The 17456-nt window shown below is 41.8% G+C and overlaps 1 protein-coding gene across 1 annotated transcript in view; it reads left to right on the forward strand.

Annotated features, from left to right (window-relative positions):
• grid2 (glutamate receptor, ionotropic, delta 2) overlaps positions 1–17242 on the forward strand; it is a gene marked incomplete at its 5' end in the record, with an annotated part of 464751 nt that extends 447509 nt beyond the window's left edge. The window contains 2 exons of the mRNA XM_084550704.1: positions 2170–2410; positions 15478–17242. Of these exons, the coding sequence (XP_084406830.1) occupies positions 2170–2410; positions 15478–15948 (712 nt within the window). The 3' untranslated portion in view covers positions 15949–17242. The remainder of the gene's footprint in view (positions 1–2169; positions 2411–15477) is intronic.
• Between the last annotated feature and the right edge of the window lie 214 nt (positions 17243–17456).

The following is a 17456-nucleotide window of genomic DNA, read 5'->3' on the forward strand; positions in this document are numbered from 1 at the left end:
CTAGTCGACTGGACTTTCATTACATAATAGTCGACTAATAATATTCGACTTTACAAATATGAAGTTGTTCAACCCCAAGCACAGTGTGTTTTTATCATGATTCTTTTTTCTGTGTTTATCTAGCTTTAAAAGCCCTCACCTAGGACAGGAGCCAAGAATTAGCTTTAGCGCGGTTGCTTTCTTATAATGGTGTTTACCTTGATAGTTCATGTTAAATAAATACATAAAAATAAATAAATAAGTAAACACTGGTGGCTGCTCAACCACCCAATTTTAGGTGTGTCAACTTGCAATGTAAGAACGTGCCTTGAATGCAACAGTGAAGTGTTTTCGGGCTATTGCTCCTTTAGCAATCAGCAATCTAGCTGAGAGTGTGCACAGAGTGGTCGAGCGTGAAGCAATTTCAGAGGTAAAAGTCCTGCGTGATACAATATCACAGCCTAAATGTAGCTTAATAACGTGTTTGAAAGAAAAGGGAGCACGGCTCACTGTATTCCCAAATAAATAAAAAATAGAACAAAAAACAGAGTTGATATGTGATGAAGGACTTCCACACCGACTACTACGACTGCTTCTTCAAGTAGAGTAACACCCTGGGAATAACTAGACCAGTGCTGCCGGTATCCGACGAGATCAGGTCGATTTAATTTGTTTTCTGTCAATATTGCGCATAATCGATATGAAAGGCTTATCTCCTCACTGTTGTGCTAATCTGCAACGATGCAAGCCAAACAATCCTGCAATCAAGTCGCCAGTTGGTGAACATGATCTCTCATTAGGATGACTGTTGGTGGATTTACTGTTCGGATTAGTTTGTTCGTCTCCTCTCCTCTCCTCTCCTCTCCTCTCCTCTCCTCTCCTCTCGACTGCCATTTACGCCATATACTTACCTAGTTTCACCTTTTTGATAAGCCTATGTCTCTAAATGAGTCACCTGGTTTTAGAGTGATTTGGTCAGTCTGTTTAGCTGATCTAAATTGAAATGATCCATGTTTTTCTAGTTATTGTGGACGAAATTAATTATGTAAGCTATCTGCTGGCCTCATTTGCATTTCTTGATTGATTTCAGTCCATTTCAGTGTGTTCCGTCTGAGGGAAAACCAAGATGAGAGATGGGCACTGTCATTCATGTTGTCATTGAGGCATTTGCCCCCAGGAAGTTCTGCAGATAATTGCAAACATCTGTCTCATCCATGAATCCTGGTTAAGTTTGTTTGGCTATGCATGCATTCAGCTTTGTGGCTCTGAGCATGTCTAAATGTGTAGCCACCCTGCTGGTGTCAGTCAGTGAATGTTTACTTTATCCATGGGGTATTATATTCTTCTGTTTGTTTTCTGTGTCGGTACGTACAGTATGTGTATGTGAGGAGGGTGTATGCATATTTTCCCCTTTGCCTCTCTTTCTCTTTTCGTGTGCTCCTCTCTGCTCTGTGCCAGATCGCCTGTTAAATATCTGTACGCCTGTCCGTCTGCACGTGTCTGCGGTTCTCCTCTAAACCAAAATGAACGACCCAGTTAAATAATAAGCTGAAGGCTAACAGAGGGACCCCATCAACCTCTGAGCTGTATCCTCTCTGAAGCCATCAATCGTGGAACTAAAGCTAGGCTGCATAATGACATTGTGGCAGTGTAGTCGCGCTGTGCTGCAAAACATATTAATGTTAGCCATAATGAGTTTGACAGCCCAATATGCTTGTCGGGGATCAGGGAGGACTTTAACTGTCTAACACTGCCCTCAAATGGAAAAGAGGAGTAACAGCAACTGCAGTTTTCAAGTTCCAGTGTCGTCATGTTTTGTGCAGTTGACTTCTGGCAATATTTAATTATCAGTTTTTGAATCGATACAAATAATTTTCACTCTGTAATTATTAAAATGTCTCTGAGACACGGTCAATAACTTAATTACCCTTACTATCTGAATGTTGCTACCACCTTGCTGCTCATTAATTCAGACATGTCTGCCTTATGTACTTACTTAATGTTTACGTGTTTTAATTTCCACAAATCTGATATTACAAAATAAAAGTTTTAGAAGTAGTTTGATTTAAAAACAGATATGTACACTATCAACCGTGTACCCTATCAACATGTATCATTTGGTTACTTTTGTTAGTGTGCGTTTAAATAAAAATGGATTCTTATTGTACCCCCTGCTTCTCTGTTTCCTAGAATTTTGGAACTCCAGCAGAATGGAGACATGGATATACTGAAACTGAAGTGGTGGCCCAAGGACAGCCCCTGTGACCTCTACAGCTCAATCCAGACACGACAGCGTGGCAACGCTCTTGACATCCACAGCTTTGCTGGTGTTTTCTGCGTCCTGGCAGCTGGCGTGGTGCTTTCCTGCCTCATTGCCATGGTGGAAAGCTGGTGGTCACGAAGGAAGGGATCTAGGGTCCCCTCCAAGGAGGTAGGGGAATGGATGGGTGACTGAATGGAAGAGTGATGGTGCAGGCCTACAGTAGGTTCTTGTCAATTCTATAAGAGCTAAATTAAATTCATAGAACAAAGAGAAAGGAGCAATCAATGGAAGAAAAGTGTAAACTGATATTGATGGGATGGATGTTGAGTTTAATTTCAGGTCTAGCTAAAGCGGGGAAGTAACAAGTCTAGACTTTGTAGTCAAACTACAAGTCATCACGGTCTGGATGCTTGAGAAATAGACATGTAGTATAGTAGAATCTCCCTTGTTGTTCCTTCTCATGAACTAAATTCGCACTCAAGCAACATCGTCAATTAAACCCATGATAACACACAATGGAACTCTACTTGTTGCTAAGCTTCTGCAAATTCTCTCAAAAAAATAAATAAAATAATTAGCTCTCCAGTAATAAAACTGGCATTGATCTTTTTCATAGTCTCAGCTCAGGGGATGTATAAAGAGAGAGAGAAAGGTCAAACAAGACGTGAATGTTTTCAGAAGTCCTGAGAACATAATATTCGTTTCACTCTCACCCGCAGTCACAACCCTAATGGGCCCGTCAGCTTGTAGAGCATCCTGTCACATTAATAATCGTAATTGTTTGTGTGATTAAGGTTACCATCAAATTATCAAACTGATTAGCCAAAGAGACTTTCTCGGCCAAAAGCAAATTGAATGTGAATGTAAACTGAATTAAGCAGCAAATTTATCTCAGCTCAATTGTAGAGAGTGTCAATTTTTCACTCGTGTTAGTCCTTATTAATCCTCACTGCAGTGCTGCCATAGAGCTGCCGAATAAGACATTGAACATTAAGTATGATGTCGTAATTGACAGCCTCGGTGACTCACATCACACACAGAGCTGAACTACTATGACTTGACAGTTCAATATTCAGGCTCCCAGTACTTTGTCTACATTGCATCCACACAATCCCTTCATCTTTTTAGACACTGACAATACACAGCCCCAGTCCAGATCAAAGTCAGTATTGATAATTTAGCTGTTGTATTCTACATTTACTCTTTTAAAACGTACAAATAGTTGCTCCTTGGGCACTATAATGCATTCTATATCCTGATAGTGTTGTTGAGGTCCTTATGTTTTATTAATTCTGTTTTGAAGCTGCTGATTAATTTAAAATTATGCAAATACTCCAGTGTCAACAGGGTAATCAGCCACTTATTTTTCTGCAAAGTTAATGTTTTTTTTTTGTTGTTTTTAGTTTTTTTTATATACAAAAACAGGACACTGGCAACATTAAAAGCAGAATACAAAAACAGCCTAAGGGCCTGTTGGAACGCTGCAGACCAAGGGAAAGTCAGAAACACTGACTCACGGTATTAAACGTGGATATTTATACCAGCGTTCTCTGCAAAAAACAGCAGCAACACTCCACCTTGTAAATTAGCAGCAGCACCCTGTGAAATATCCAATCAGCCTATGTGTGCTTGATCACCTCAGCAGGGATATCATTTGAGGCAATCAAAATGACTCTGGCAGCACCTTCCTCTTGTAGGAACCATGCGGTCTGTTTTTAATGCGCTGACTTTGCTCCACCGTAGATAAGACAGGCCACATGTTCAAAAGAAAAGCCCAAATGGCAGTAGTTAGTTTTGTGTTAATGGTTCACAAGCTTCACCAGCTGTAGTGAGTGTTGCAGACCTCTCGGTAGTAGTTGCTTCATCCACAAATGGGGTTTGCGAAGGTTTTGAACCGGCTACTAATTTAATTTCCACCACCTACTCTCATAATCTCCCATGCCTACTGCCATATTTACCAAAACACAATAGGAGAAGGTCTTTATGTAAATAACTTTAATCGAAACTGTGAATTTGTGGCAAAGTGTAGCAAATTTGATATGCAAACCATGGCACTGACAAACTGAAAGAAATGTAATTATGTGTGAAATAATGTTTTTCACTTTTGGTTTAGAGTTAATTATTTGTGTTGGTAACAAATTAGACCGAGGCACGAAGCAGCGCAAATTAATTCTTAGCAGAAAATGTTTTGGCCATCAGGTAAATTACTTCATCGTCGAACAATTGCTTTTTTGACTTTATAGGAAGCTATTTGATAAAGGCAGGCTAAGGTTACCTTGTGGATAATGGCTTAAGAGAATGAAAGCAGAATGGTTTCCAAGGCTTTTGTTAAACTATGGAAATAAAACCAACCGACTGCCACTTTAAATAGAGATGTTTTGACAGTTTACAGTATAGGCAGATTTAGATAGTTGCCTATACTAATATTTAATTACACTCATTTGTTCTGTTTATATATAAGCTTGATTCTCACTGCCAGAAACAAGTAAGAGAAGTCTGTCACATCTCCCTAGTCTTTGGTGTCACACTAATTTAAAGTTCCACCAAGAATAAATGAGAAAAGATGGCAAAAAGATGGGGAATGGAAATTGTGACTATACCCAAGACGATTTAATGACAGATCAGGTTACTTTTCATGAGAAAAGACCATTAACACCGGTGATGTGGAAAGTAATTTAGAGGAAAGTTTCAGCGCGAAAACTCGACGAGCCGTTTCTTCCAGATGATTAAATGAGCGAACATTGGTATATCATCAAAATTTATTGCATTACTACATCTCTAGAATTTCTAAATTGTAGCTTAACTCTTCAGTGACGGTAATAATGTGACATGAAAGGTGACCGCTTTGACCTGAAGGATAAAAATAAACTACATACTAAAATGATATCAGTGTAGTAGTGCGAAATGACTAGTGTGACTTTAATGATCCCGACTGAATTATGAGTTGGGATTCCTGTAGCGTGCGCTGGCCTATCTGATATACCACTGGGAAGGTTTTACTTTGTTTTTATTCTGTCCAACATACCACCTGCAGCTGATTGGAGCAGATCAACAGCAGCAAATGATTAGTTGCGTTTATCACATGTGCTTGGGGCTGTTTGTTCATTGATTGAATACCATTTGCACTCCATGTTAAGTCTTTCCTATTTAATTTGTTTGTTTATTTTTTTACAGCTAGATTTGCTGATGTTATTAGAAGATTTGCGAACCTCTTACTGAGATATAAGGTCGCATGCAAGCTACTCTCATTTCAGGCAGTTCGCTATGTGCGCCTTTATCATGCATCTGGCATAAGTTGCCATTAAACTCACTACAAGCTTGTGAGAATAGAGCAACATGTTAAACAGCGGGTTGGCGGCGGTCCGATCTACTTAAGCTTAATTTAGTTTCTTCTATACTTCCGCCATAATTTCATTTTCTGCCATCTAATTGCTTTCGTAAATCAAGTTAAATATATTGGATGTTTACTCTGCATGCTAGCAGTCAGCATGTATCTACTGAATGAAACTGAAACAAAGATTATGTATCTCCAAGTTGATTTAGTGCCTATGTATTGTGCCTAAATAAGAACCGCAGTTATTACTTTTGAGTCCCTGCCTCCAACATCTGTTGCATGACAATCAACAGTTTGCAAACGTTTCTGAAAATGGGATTCTGGATTTTATGCAGCAGCCTTTTCAAGGGCTGTGATCATAGACTATAAGATACATATATACAGTCTCTGGTTGTGACACACCAAGCTGTCAGTCAGACATTTGCCAGTGTTGGGGGGTGTCGTGAGGGTCTGTAACCCTAGTTTTGGCGGCATGTCCCACTCTAGTCCGCTGGCACTAGTCGTACCCCTGTCAACAGCTTTTCAGTGTGTTGAATTGGCAACAAAAGTGCAAATGTTTGGTCCAGACACAGGCAATGTGAGCCAATGTCCCAGTCGGCTTCCGTTTGCTGCTGGCTTGGTGTGTCCATACCATAAGGCTTCTCAAATCGGACGTTTAGGACAGACTGTCCACACTATTATTTGCAGACAATCAGACTGAAAATGTGTCCAGACACCACTAACTTACCTGCATGGTTTTCTTTGGTAAGAGTGTAGGTGTCAGTGACTACATAGCTACGTTGGAAACAGGGCTTTCACAATGTCTTGTTTCAGATTTCGTTCAGCTTTGCCTGCATAGAAGCCTCCCTCCCTCACCACACCAAGTGCCAGCATACAATTTATTTTGGCCTCTGTCCATAGACTGTTACTATCCATGCTGTCTGCCATAACACTCTGCTAGTAGCAGAATGGATTCTGCTCAGCACTTTCGTCACTATGGATTTGACTTTGTTGTCACCAAGGAACCTAGACTGATGCATCTGTAGAAATCTGATTGGCCTCAAATCAAATCCAAGTTTTTTTTGCTGTCTAGAGTCCCCCAAAATCAATCAGGATACAATCTGGATATTCCTTACAGATCTCGCCTGGGAGTCCGAACAAGGCCTCTCTGACTGCCAGTGTCTCCTTATTTATTATCAGGCAATTTTTGTCAATTCTTCAAAGACACACACACACACACACACACACACACACACACACCATAGACCCCCTACCTCCACCTCCCTGCTCAGTTAGCAGCTTTAATCTGTCATTCAGACCACTAGTCATGTCTGCCACTGAGCAGCCACAAAGACACCAGACCTTAAATTGAACCCAAACCCATGTTAAGCACAGTGTGGTTCAGCTGCGAAACAAACAAACACGCCCGCCCCCCGCTATCTTCATTAGCCGCTAAGGGCAGCCATTGGAATCAGCCCCAGACTGAGCACAGGAGTGGAGTCGCGTCAGTGAACAGGAGGGACAGCAGGGATTTAAATGGTAGTAGTCTTTGATTCTCTTTGTTTAAGGTTTTGCATATGGAGGCATCAGGCTGCTAAAATCACTATTATTGATTTAGAAGTCACATATGGATGCACTTCATATATCACGATTCCATTTAGTGAGCTTATATTCAGTATGTTTAGAAAAATAGCCACCTTGGTAAGAGTAAAAATTAGGGTTTATTTCAAAGTTATTTGAGCATTTTATTTGTTGCCGCAAAACGTCATGTCATAAGAATGTTATTTTCTGCGCTTCCATGGCAAAAATTAAGTTTGCTCAGTCATCCGTGATTGTTTTTGATGGTTGACCCCTGACATTTATCCTTCACCCTGTCACAGCATTGACCTATTGATTGACGTTGGTATAGCTCAAGGTTTGCTCACAGCAACCGCAGGTCCTAAAGGAGTCGGTATGCTTCAAACAAAGTGCTTATGGGATCATTGAACAGCATCAAAAAACCTTCCACACCTACACATTTCCCACATCACAATCAGGAAAGCCGGAATCAGAAAGTTTCTGAGAGCAACAGTCTTAACAAGCGTGGCCACTTCACTCAGTGATTGTACAGGTGTGTGGAGGTGAGAAAGTAGACGGGATTTCAGATTTCCTCTCTATTTTCATTCTCCACACGACTCGCTTTTCACAAAGAAGTGCAGCAAGATGAAATTCTTTTTGTAGATAAAGTCCCCAAGTGTGTGCTGTGTGCATCCCTGACAATGACAATTATATAATAACATTTCCTATATTGCATTTGTTGTTTATCTTCTTTCTGAAAGACAGCAAACTCTTCACCTTCGAGATGTGATTACACATATTGTACAAACCGATTCACTCAATCCTTTAAGTTTCGAAAGCCAACTTTTAAAAAAGAGCTCAACTCACCAAACTTTATTATTTGTCTGAGATATTGATCTGTGGTTTCCTCCTAAAATAGCCCTGTCATAATGCATGTAAAAACAGTGGGAATGCCATTCTCTGATCCCAAATCACCATCTGTTTTCAAACGGGGCAGCCAGCTGCAAAGACGGTTACTGAGAACAGAACAGGAAAGAGTCAAGCTGGGACCACCGCAGCATGTCCTGACTCGGTGAAGGAAGGAAGACAAACTTAAGTCAACTTTAAAGCAGCTAATTAGATGAATTGCATATGTTGAAACTTATCAACTGGGGAAATCTTTGCCATTGCATGCAATTTGGACTTAGTCACAGCCAGTGGACTAGAGTCTCGTGCGTTCAAAGTCATCCAGATTCCTAAAACGAAATGAATAAAGTGAAGCAAACCCTAAAGACTTCTTGGCCTCTGTTTTACTGTCATGGTGGATGTCAAAACGACTTGAGACCGTCACAGTGGGCCAAAATGTCTCTGTGCATTTTTGCAAGCTTCACATAAAATAGGACAGCCTGGTGACCCACTCTCTGTGTGGGCCTAGAAAACTTGGCTTAGTCAGTATACTGGCAGCTGAAAGACACATTCAAAGTGCAGAATTGGCATGAGGACTGCCTCCAATTTCCTACTCCAACACCTCAGTTACTCTGTCAAGTAAGACAGACAGTTAATAAAATGTCTTTGTGGAGAAATTAGTTGCATAGTGATTTATGTCAAAAATATAAAGCTGGATTTATTTACAGTGAGTGCAGTTATGTTATTGGGGTGATCAGTTGGGATCATATACACAAAAGTAATGGCTTCCAATTAGACAATCGAGACAGTTTCCCCACCATGGCCACTCTTGCAATGACACACCCCAGCGACTTTGCCCTCACACCTGCATGCTCAAACGTTGTGTCAGATACAGTGGTATGAAAAAGTTTGGGCACCCCTGATCATTTTCAGGATTTTCCTTTATAAATCATTGGTTGTTCGGATCAGCAATTTCAGTTAAATATATCATATAGCAGACAAACACGGTGATATTTGAGAAGTGAAATGAAGTTTATAGGCTTAACAGAAAGTGTGCAATAATTACTTAAACAAAAGTAGGCAGTTGCATAAATTTGGGCACCACAACAGAAAAAATACATCAATATTTCGTAGATCCTCCTTTTGCAGAAATAACAGCCTCTAAACGCTTCCTATAGCTTCCAATGAGGGTCTGGAGTGTGGTTGAAGGTATTTTTGACCATTCTTCTTTACAAAACATCTCCAGTTCAGTCAGGTTTGATGGCTTTCGAGTATGGACAGCCCACTTTAAATAACACCACAGATTTTCAATAATGTTCAGGTCTGGGGACTGAGATGGCCATTCCAGAACGTTGTAGTTGTTCCTCTGCATGAATGCCTTTGTAGAGTTTGAGCAGTGTTTGGGGTCGTTGTCTTGTTGAAGTATCCAGCCCCGGCGCAACTTCAACTTTGTCACTGATTCTTGAACATTGTTGGCAAGAATCTGCTGATACTGACTGGAATCCATGCGACCTTCAACTCTTACAAGATTGCCAGTACCTGCACTGGCCACACAGCCCCACAGCATGATGGAACCGCCACCAAATTTTACTGTGGGTAGCAAGTGTTTGTCTTGGAATGCTGTGTTCTTCTTCCGCCATGCATACCGCCCCTTGTTATGTCCAAATAACTCAATTTTACATTCATCAGTCCACAGAACCTTATTCCAAAAGGAAGCTGGCTTGTCCAAATGTGCTTTAGCATACCTCAAGCGACTCTGTTTGTGGCATGTGCGTAGAAAAGGCTTCCGCCGCATTACTCTCCCATACAGCATCTCCTTGTGCAAAGTGCGCTGAATAGTTGAACGATGCACAGTGACACCTTCTGCAGCAAGATCATGTTGTAGGTCTTTGGAGCTGGTCTGTGGGTTGAGTTTGACTGTTCTCACCATCCTTCGCCTCTGCTTCTCTGAGATTTTTCTTGGCCTGCCACTCCGGGCCTTAACTAGGACTGTGCCTGTGGTCTTCCATTTCCTCACTATGTTCCTCACAGTGGAAACTGACAGCTTAAATCTCTGAGCCAGCTTTTTGTATCCTTCCCCTAAACCATGATGTTGGACAATCTTTGTTTTCAGGTCATTTGAGAGTTGTTTTGAGGCTCCCATGGTGCCACTCCTCAGAGAAGATGCAAAAGGGAGAACAACTTGCTACTGGCCACCTGAAATACCCTTTCTCACGATTGGCTTCACCTGTGTATGTAGGTCAAGGGTCAGTGAGCTTACCAAACAAACTTTGTGTTCCAATAATTAGTGCTAAAGGTACTCAAATCAATAAAACAACAAGGGTGCCCAAATTTATGCAACTGCCTACTTTTGTTTAAGTAATTATTGCACACTTTCTGTTAAGCCTATAAACTTCATTTCACTTCTCAAATATCACCGTGTTTGTCTGCTATATGATATATTTAACTGAAATTGCTGATCCGAACAACCAATGATTTATAAAGGAAAATCCTGAAAATGATCAGGGGTGCCCAAACTTTTTCATACCACTGTATACCATGTCATAAAACCCATTGTCGCAAGCTTCAGTAGTTTACTCTTCAGTTTGTTTTGCTTCACGAGCCCAGGCACTTTTCTGTTCCTTCCTCCTCTCATCAGCAGCAATCAAGAATCCCGTTACTCTCACCGAGAATCGGCAATCATGAGCGCAGTCATCCATCGAAGTGTGCGGCCGAACCAAACGCCTCCACCTTCCACCTACAGACACCCATACATGCTTTCTGCATACATGACCACCCACGATCCACTTGTCAAACTCTAATACAACTATGCTGTGTCTGTGTCTCTGTGTTTCTTATATATATATATTTACGTGTCTAATATCACATTCAAGTGTACATGCCTTTACGTTCATACCGTATGCTCTAAATCTGTGTTAACTGCTTTTGACTTTGGGCTGTCCATCAGCGTTTGTGTTTGTGGCGTGGTTCTGTGTTGTGGAATGGCTGACACTGTTTTCTCTGAGCCCTGCTTCGTGGTGTAAACAGTTTGCTTATGAGTATTTCCCGTTCATACGCTCTCAAATACACACACACATACACACACACACACACACACACGCTTCCACAGGGTTGACTAATGTGGGTGACCAATGACAAATCAAGAAGTTGTATCAAGAATAAGCACATCTAAGAAGGGTATTATTAACACAGAAAAAAAGGGGAGTTGCATAACTGCGTAATAACAGGCTCCCTGCAAGCCATTTTAGGGTTGTTGATAGTCTTCAAGAGTCTTTTCACTTCGGTCAAATGAATTATATCAAAATTTATTGTAGCCTCAATTTATTTTACTTACATTATGGTCATGTTCTTGTGTATTACACTTTTGCTGTGCTCCAAAGCATCTGAACTCATTTTGGGTTTGTCCCGGGACAGTTTTGTGCTTGTAATGACAGTACAGCTGATGAAAAAAATGATCAAGGTGCGCTACTTTGGAAGTTGGTCATAATACTTTTGACAAGCTATTTCCAAACATGTCTCTGGAGCCCATTTCATCCATAACAGGGCGACTGTATTGCTTTACGCCTCTTTGGGCTCTATATGTGCAACCAGAGGATTGTATGAAAGAGTTCTGCCATTTGAATCACTTTTGGAAATTCAAAACGGAGAGTAACTACAGAAATAATTATCATTGTCAGAACTCTTCCATAATGGTAACATCTGTGGTTTTGACCATGTCTTTATATATATCTATATCCCATGTAGATTTAGCATGAGGAGAGCTGGCACTTTCTTGTGTATCGGGTTCCTTGGTACACGCAAAACATGCAACCTCTTATTTTTTATTTATTTTTGGACGGGAATTGCCGGTCTACTCATTCTAACTCTCTACAATGATGTGTGTCACTGTGGCTCAAAGCTCTCATACTGCCTTTTTGTTTTGTTTCTGTAGATAAGTACTCTGTGTTGAGGGGTGTAGCGGGCGAGGGGGAGAGAGAGAGAGAGAAAGAGAGAGAGGAGGGGGAGAGTGCAATACAAAATGGCATTTAAACATCTCCCCTTTCCAGGTATATAACGACTGTGTGAATGTCTCTCTGAGGACACAACACAGAGCGACCTGCTTAACTGTGTGTGCTGACTGACTGCCGTGTCTTTCTTCTCGCTCACCCCCCCACCCATCTGTCTCTCCAATTTACTTCTCTCTCTTCTCCACCTTACCGTCCTTCCATCTGCCTGATCTTGTCTGTCACTCATCCCTTCTATGTCTCCGCCCGTCTGCCGCGTGTCTGCCCGTGCGTCTGTTTGGCTTCTTTTTTTATTTTGGGGCTTGTTTTAATCTTCTCACTCAACGTGCATGAACACATACGCACCAACTATATATATATATATATATATATATATATTTATATATATATATACACACACACACACACACACACACACACACACTCCACATCTGCCTTTGATCACCTCTCTTTCTGTCTCTCTCCTCTCAACCCTTTTTGCCCACACACCCACCTGCACGTCACACACTCACGCCAGACACAGGCAGATGGCCCATCTGCCAGGCAAGCTGCCGACCCGTGTCCTCACAACCCCAACGAGCACCCTCTTGGCCTGGGCAGTCAGACCCAGAACCAGACCCCCAACACCGCCAACACCACCGCCCCAACCGCCACCCGTTACCAGCCCCCAGCATGCTGCGACATTCCCTGCGCCCTGATCGTCCAGCACTCCTACGAACCCACCAACCCCTCTGAGCTCGCCCCCAAAATGAGAATGACCACCTTTACCACCTCACCTCCTACCCCAAGGTTATACATACAATAGAAGATAAACGTAAAATAATTGGTTAGTAATGCTTGAAGACAGACACTTTTTCAAATGTCGTGATATATGAATGATTATTTATTAAGAGAAACAGACATCAGGGAGCAGAGCTCGAACTTGGGTGTTCACATGATAGTCAAGTGCTCTGCTGGAAGAAAAAGTACCTCTTTTTAAACATTTGTTTACCTGGCATGTTGCCAGTAACTATGTGCAATAATGCCTTTCTGCCATTAGAGGGTGCTGTCTGTCTATCTACAGGCTTGTGGAGCCTCATCTTTTACCAGATAGTATAAGTTAGAGGGTATGTAAAGTTATATGCAGGTAAACACCTGCAGTGAAGTATTTATTGTATGTTATGTAGAGATATTTAAATATCTAAATGAAGCCAAAAACTGTGGTCTGAATCTGGCTTTTTTCTCCAAAGAAGGCCTTTACATTATACATGAAATTAGAGATATATTTTTCCGATTTTTAGTTATTATTATATTTAAGGATTATGATTATTTGGGTGTTGACTTCTGTAATGCTATAGTGGGTATTGTAATGGAGGAAAACAGGCAGGTCCTTATTTCCCCCAGAATCCGTCCACTATTCCTTGCCTCTGTCCCTTTTGGTCACTCCTTGTAGTCGCCCACTAGTCTCCTTTCACAGACAGCCAACTGACCATTTGTGATTCACTCTTCTCTTTCACCTCCTGTCATGTCTTTCGACACCAACTCTACCCCTTGGATACCCCCCTACTTCAAACGTGTAGTGTGTGTATGATCGTGTCGCGACAAACTTTAGCGCCCCCTCGTCCTCTCCCTCCTCCCACTGTCCCTCCTTTAGATGGTAGCCAGGGGGCACAACTGCCAGTCCCCTCTGCCTGTGAGCTGCGTATAGTAGAGCCCCCGCCAGAGCCCCCAGACCCAAAGGACACGGTCAGTAAATTTGTCTTTACCCCTGATAATGTGACTCCCGTCATCACAAAACCCTGTTTGACTTTACCCAACAATATTACCGTGAAGTCTGAAACACCCAAATGAGACACCTAAGTTTTGTGATACCCCCACTATCCACTGCCTATGCCTGAGACCTTCAAGAAAACCTTACCTCACCTAAAACTAGAGAAGCACATTGCCACATGCATGTGGACGATGCAAAAGTGTACCTACTGTTCACCTGAGTTTTCTCCTCTCTATATCTTCACCTCATTCATTGCAAACTGAGCTCCCCTGCACTATTGTCCACCCTACCCTATGCAGTAAAAGCATGAAACACCTCTCACTGAGTGTTACCATCCTTTAGGCTATGTGGATAAGTAATTAACATGTGAATATAGTCAATATGTATGCTTTGTAATGCTTTATAAGTTTCATTTAACTTATACTGTAAGTTAAGTTAAAGTTTAAGTTAATGTTTGTGCTGTTACCTTAGATGGAATTGCTAAGACTGTTAAGACTGTTAAACATTGTGTGATTTAAGTTAAATCATCTGCATTGTATGATGCATTGACTTAACAGTAATGAACTATGGCCTGGTACAAATTCACTTGAAAATGAGATGTCAGTCTCAGCGTGAATTTATTGTTTTTACCAACGGGGCTATGATGCAATGTAGATGAAAAATATATATACATATATGTAGTATAAGTAAGGTATTTTTGAATATTTGGATTGTCTTCCATGATATAAGTTGAATTTGTTTAATTTTAAATACTGTATGGTAACGCTTGCTCTACATAGGCCTAACACCCTGGAATCGCAGAGCACAAAGCATGACAGCGGTGTGTTTTCAGTGTGCATTCCAGATTATCTGCACTCCCTCAGAGACCTTGTAGAAGTGTGTGTATGTTTCTCTTTTTCAATATCCTGACCACAGCTCAGAGTGTGCTTCTCTATCCCTCCCTCCATCTCCCCCGTCTTCTCCTTTTGCTCTCCCTGCTTCCCGTCACATCCATGTCTCCCTGTGACCATCAAACATTTATATATTTTCTTTTTATTTTCTGTCACTCTCCTATATATATATATTTTACATGTAACAACTGCAATCGCTGCAACTGGAAACTATTTTTTAAATGTGCCAAAAACTCTGCTTGTTTGGCCATGTTTGTTCCCTTGTCTTGACCATTTTTTCCACACCTGCTTTGTTGGACACTCCTCTCTTGGCTCTACGTTTCTTTTTACCGTCCATTTATACTGGTTGGATGGATGACATCCGTATTGATGAATACGAATACACCCCATTCTTGTCCTCTTCCTCCTTTTTCAAACGATATCCTCTCTGGACATACTTTTTTCCTTTGTTGTTCTCTCCATTCCCTTACACCTCTATTTGCACAACCCTCACTCATTTTCCTTTACTTCCTTTATCTCCTTTCCTTCCTTTATCCAACTTTCCTCGATTTATCCCTTTCATTTTCCTTATAATCATATCCCTCCTACATTCTTATCCTTCTTATCTTGTCTTGCTATACTTCCTTCTCCATTTCCTTTCAACACCATCTGCCATCCTTAAACACTGTCCCTGGATCTTTCTCCTGTCCCGTCCTTCCTTTCCAATCTCTTCCTTCTCACCACATATTCCTACTATTTTACTTCCCTTCCCATTGACATCTCCTCCCATTATCCGTTTACCATCCGTCGCTTCCTCCTCTCCGTTCTACTCCTTCCCCGCCCCTCCCCACCTGCAGGACGATAAGGAGATCGACTTGGAGCACCTACACCGCCGGGTTAACAGCTTGTGCACCGAGGATGAAAGCCCCCACAAGCAGTTCTCCACCTCTTCCGTCGATTTAACACCCCTTGACATGGATGCGCTGCCTGCTGCTCGCCAGGCGCTCGAGCAGATCAGCGATTTCCGCAACACCCACATCACCACCACCACCTTCATCCCCGAGCAGATCCAAACCTTAAGCCGTAGCCTCTCTGCCAAAGCCGCCGCTGGATTTTCTGCTGGTTTTGGTGGCGGTGGCGGTGGTGGTGGCGGGATCGGCCTCCAGGACCACCGAACTGGCGGGGTTGGCCCTTTCAGGCAGAGGGCCCCAAATGGTGGCTTCTTCCGTAGCCCTATTAAAACAATGTCCTCCATCCCCTACCAGCCCACAGGTCCGGGACCCAACTTTGGATATGGCAATGATCCAGACAGGGGCACCTCCATATGAGGAGTTACTAAGGGTATGGTTGGTTTGGGAGCAAGAGTAGAAGAAGGAGGAGGCAAGGTGGTCAGAGTTTGTCGTGGGTTGGTAGAACAAATACATTGTGGCTAAGCTAAAAAGTCAGAAGACATAGATCTGTGTACATAGGAATCTTTCTGTTTTCAGTTTCTGCTTGGGTGTTTCCAGGGGTGTCTATTTTGCACGTGGAGAAGACAAAGGAGGTGGAGGTCTATTGGGGCATTTCTTATCCTCCTGCTAACCATGCTGGTGAGGTGCCAGAAGTGAAAGGCTGGGGGTTTGAATATTTGCTTTATTGTTGTTGTTCTCGTGATTGTTTGGGGGATTATTTTGGGGGATATGTGTGAAAGAGGGATTTTTTTATTGTTTCTGTTTTATGACTTGAGGACTGCCTCATGTAATGGAAATTTGCTGAAATCACCTGACTCCTATTACTGTCTGAACCCCCCTCAGAGGGTTTAGTTTATACTTCTGCAGCACCAGGAAACAGGCTACTTCTATATTGTTAGCTCCACGGATGATTTTGGTAGGTGACTGGTGGTCTCTTTAGCCATGAAACTACTTCAAGGGGCTCCAACTTAATAAGCAATTATCGGGCCGGTATTTTGTGATGGTATACATATATAACATTTAGTTTTGTCTGTAGCCCTGGGAATACATACAGCAGCCCCTTGTAGTGTTTTGATAAGGCCCCATCTCAGTGAATATTGGAAGATTTCGCTTCTCCAGTTTTACTCTGCCTTTTCATTACGTGGAAGTCCAAACTCAGTTTTCTCTTCTCTGGTGTTGTTTCACTAATACCTGGGGTTCGAAATGTGTAATCATCTCCAAGGATGGTGTCCACACGGTGGCCTGACTAGACCTAAGACTTTACAGGTGAACACATGCTGACACCTTCGCGGTGCATCGGTCTGAAAACTGTTGAAAACGCCATGACAGTGCAACAGTACGACACTGTAGAATCGCCAGTTCGGTGCATCGATCTTAAAACTACTTCTGCCATTTTGGTGCATCAGCCTGAAACTGTTTTCACCATTTTGATGCACATTGAACTCTTTGTCAAGCCCACTGCACTGTACCAGTGCCCACAGACCTGTAAGTGATTGTATGTAGATCTGACCTTCTTTTCTTTTCTCACCTGTACTGTGCTATCTGCTTTTCAAGTCAAGGTGAGACTAATCAGACTCTTAAGAGGTATAGTAAAAAGGGATGACATAAAAAGCAGCTTAAAGACTTAAAAAAAAAAAACCCATAAAAGACAAGCCGAAAGACTTCAAAAAGCTTATGCTTATTATATGTCTTTTATTGAATTATGTTTTTGACAAAAAAAAAAAAAAAATAGATTTTAATGCGTGGAATGTGTTTTGGTCAGGACGTACAAAAAAAATAACGTTGTTCTGAGCTGTCTACTTGTTTTTTTTCTCTGCAAACTTTGAAAAACTGCTAAATGAGTGCTGTAGTCTCTGGTTTTGCATCATGAAGTCATTCAAACTTCT

The sequence above is a fragment of the Chelon labrosus genome, assembly GCF_963514085.1.
Source record: "Chelon labrosus genome assembly, chromosome: 9".
NCBI classification, from domain to species: domain Eukaryota; kingdom Metazoa; phylum Chordata; class Actinopteri; order Mugiliformes; family Mugilidae; genus Chelon; species Chelon labrosus.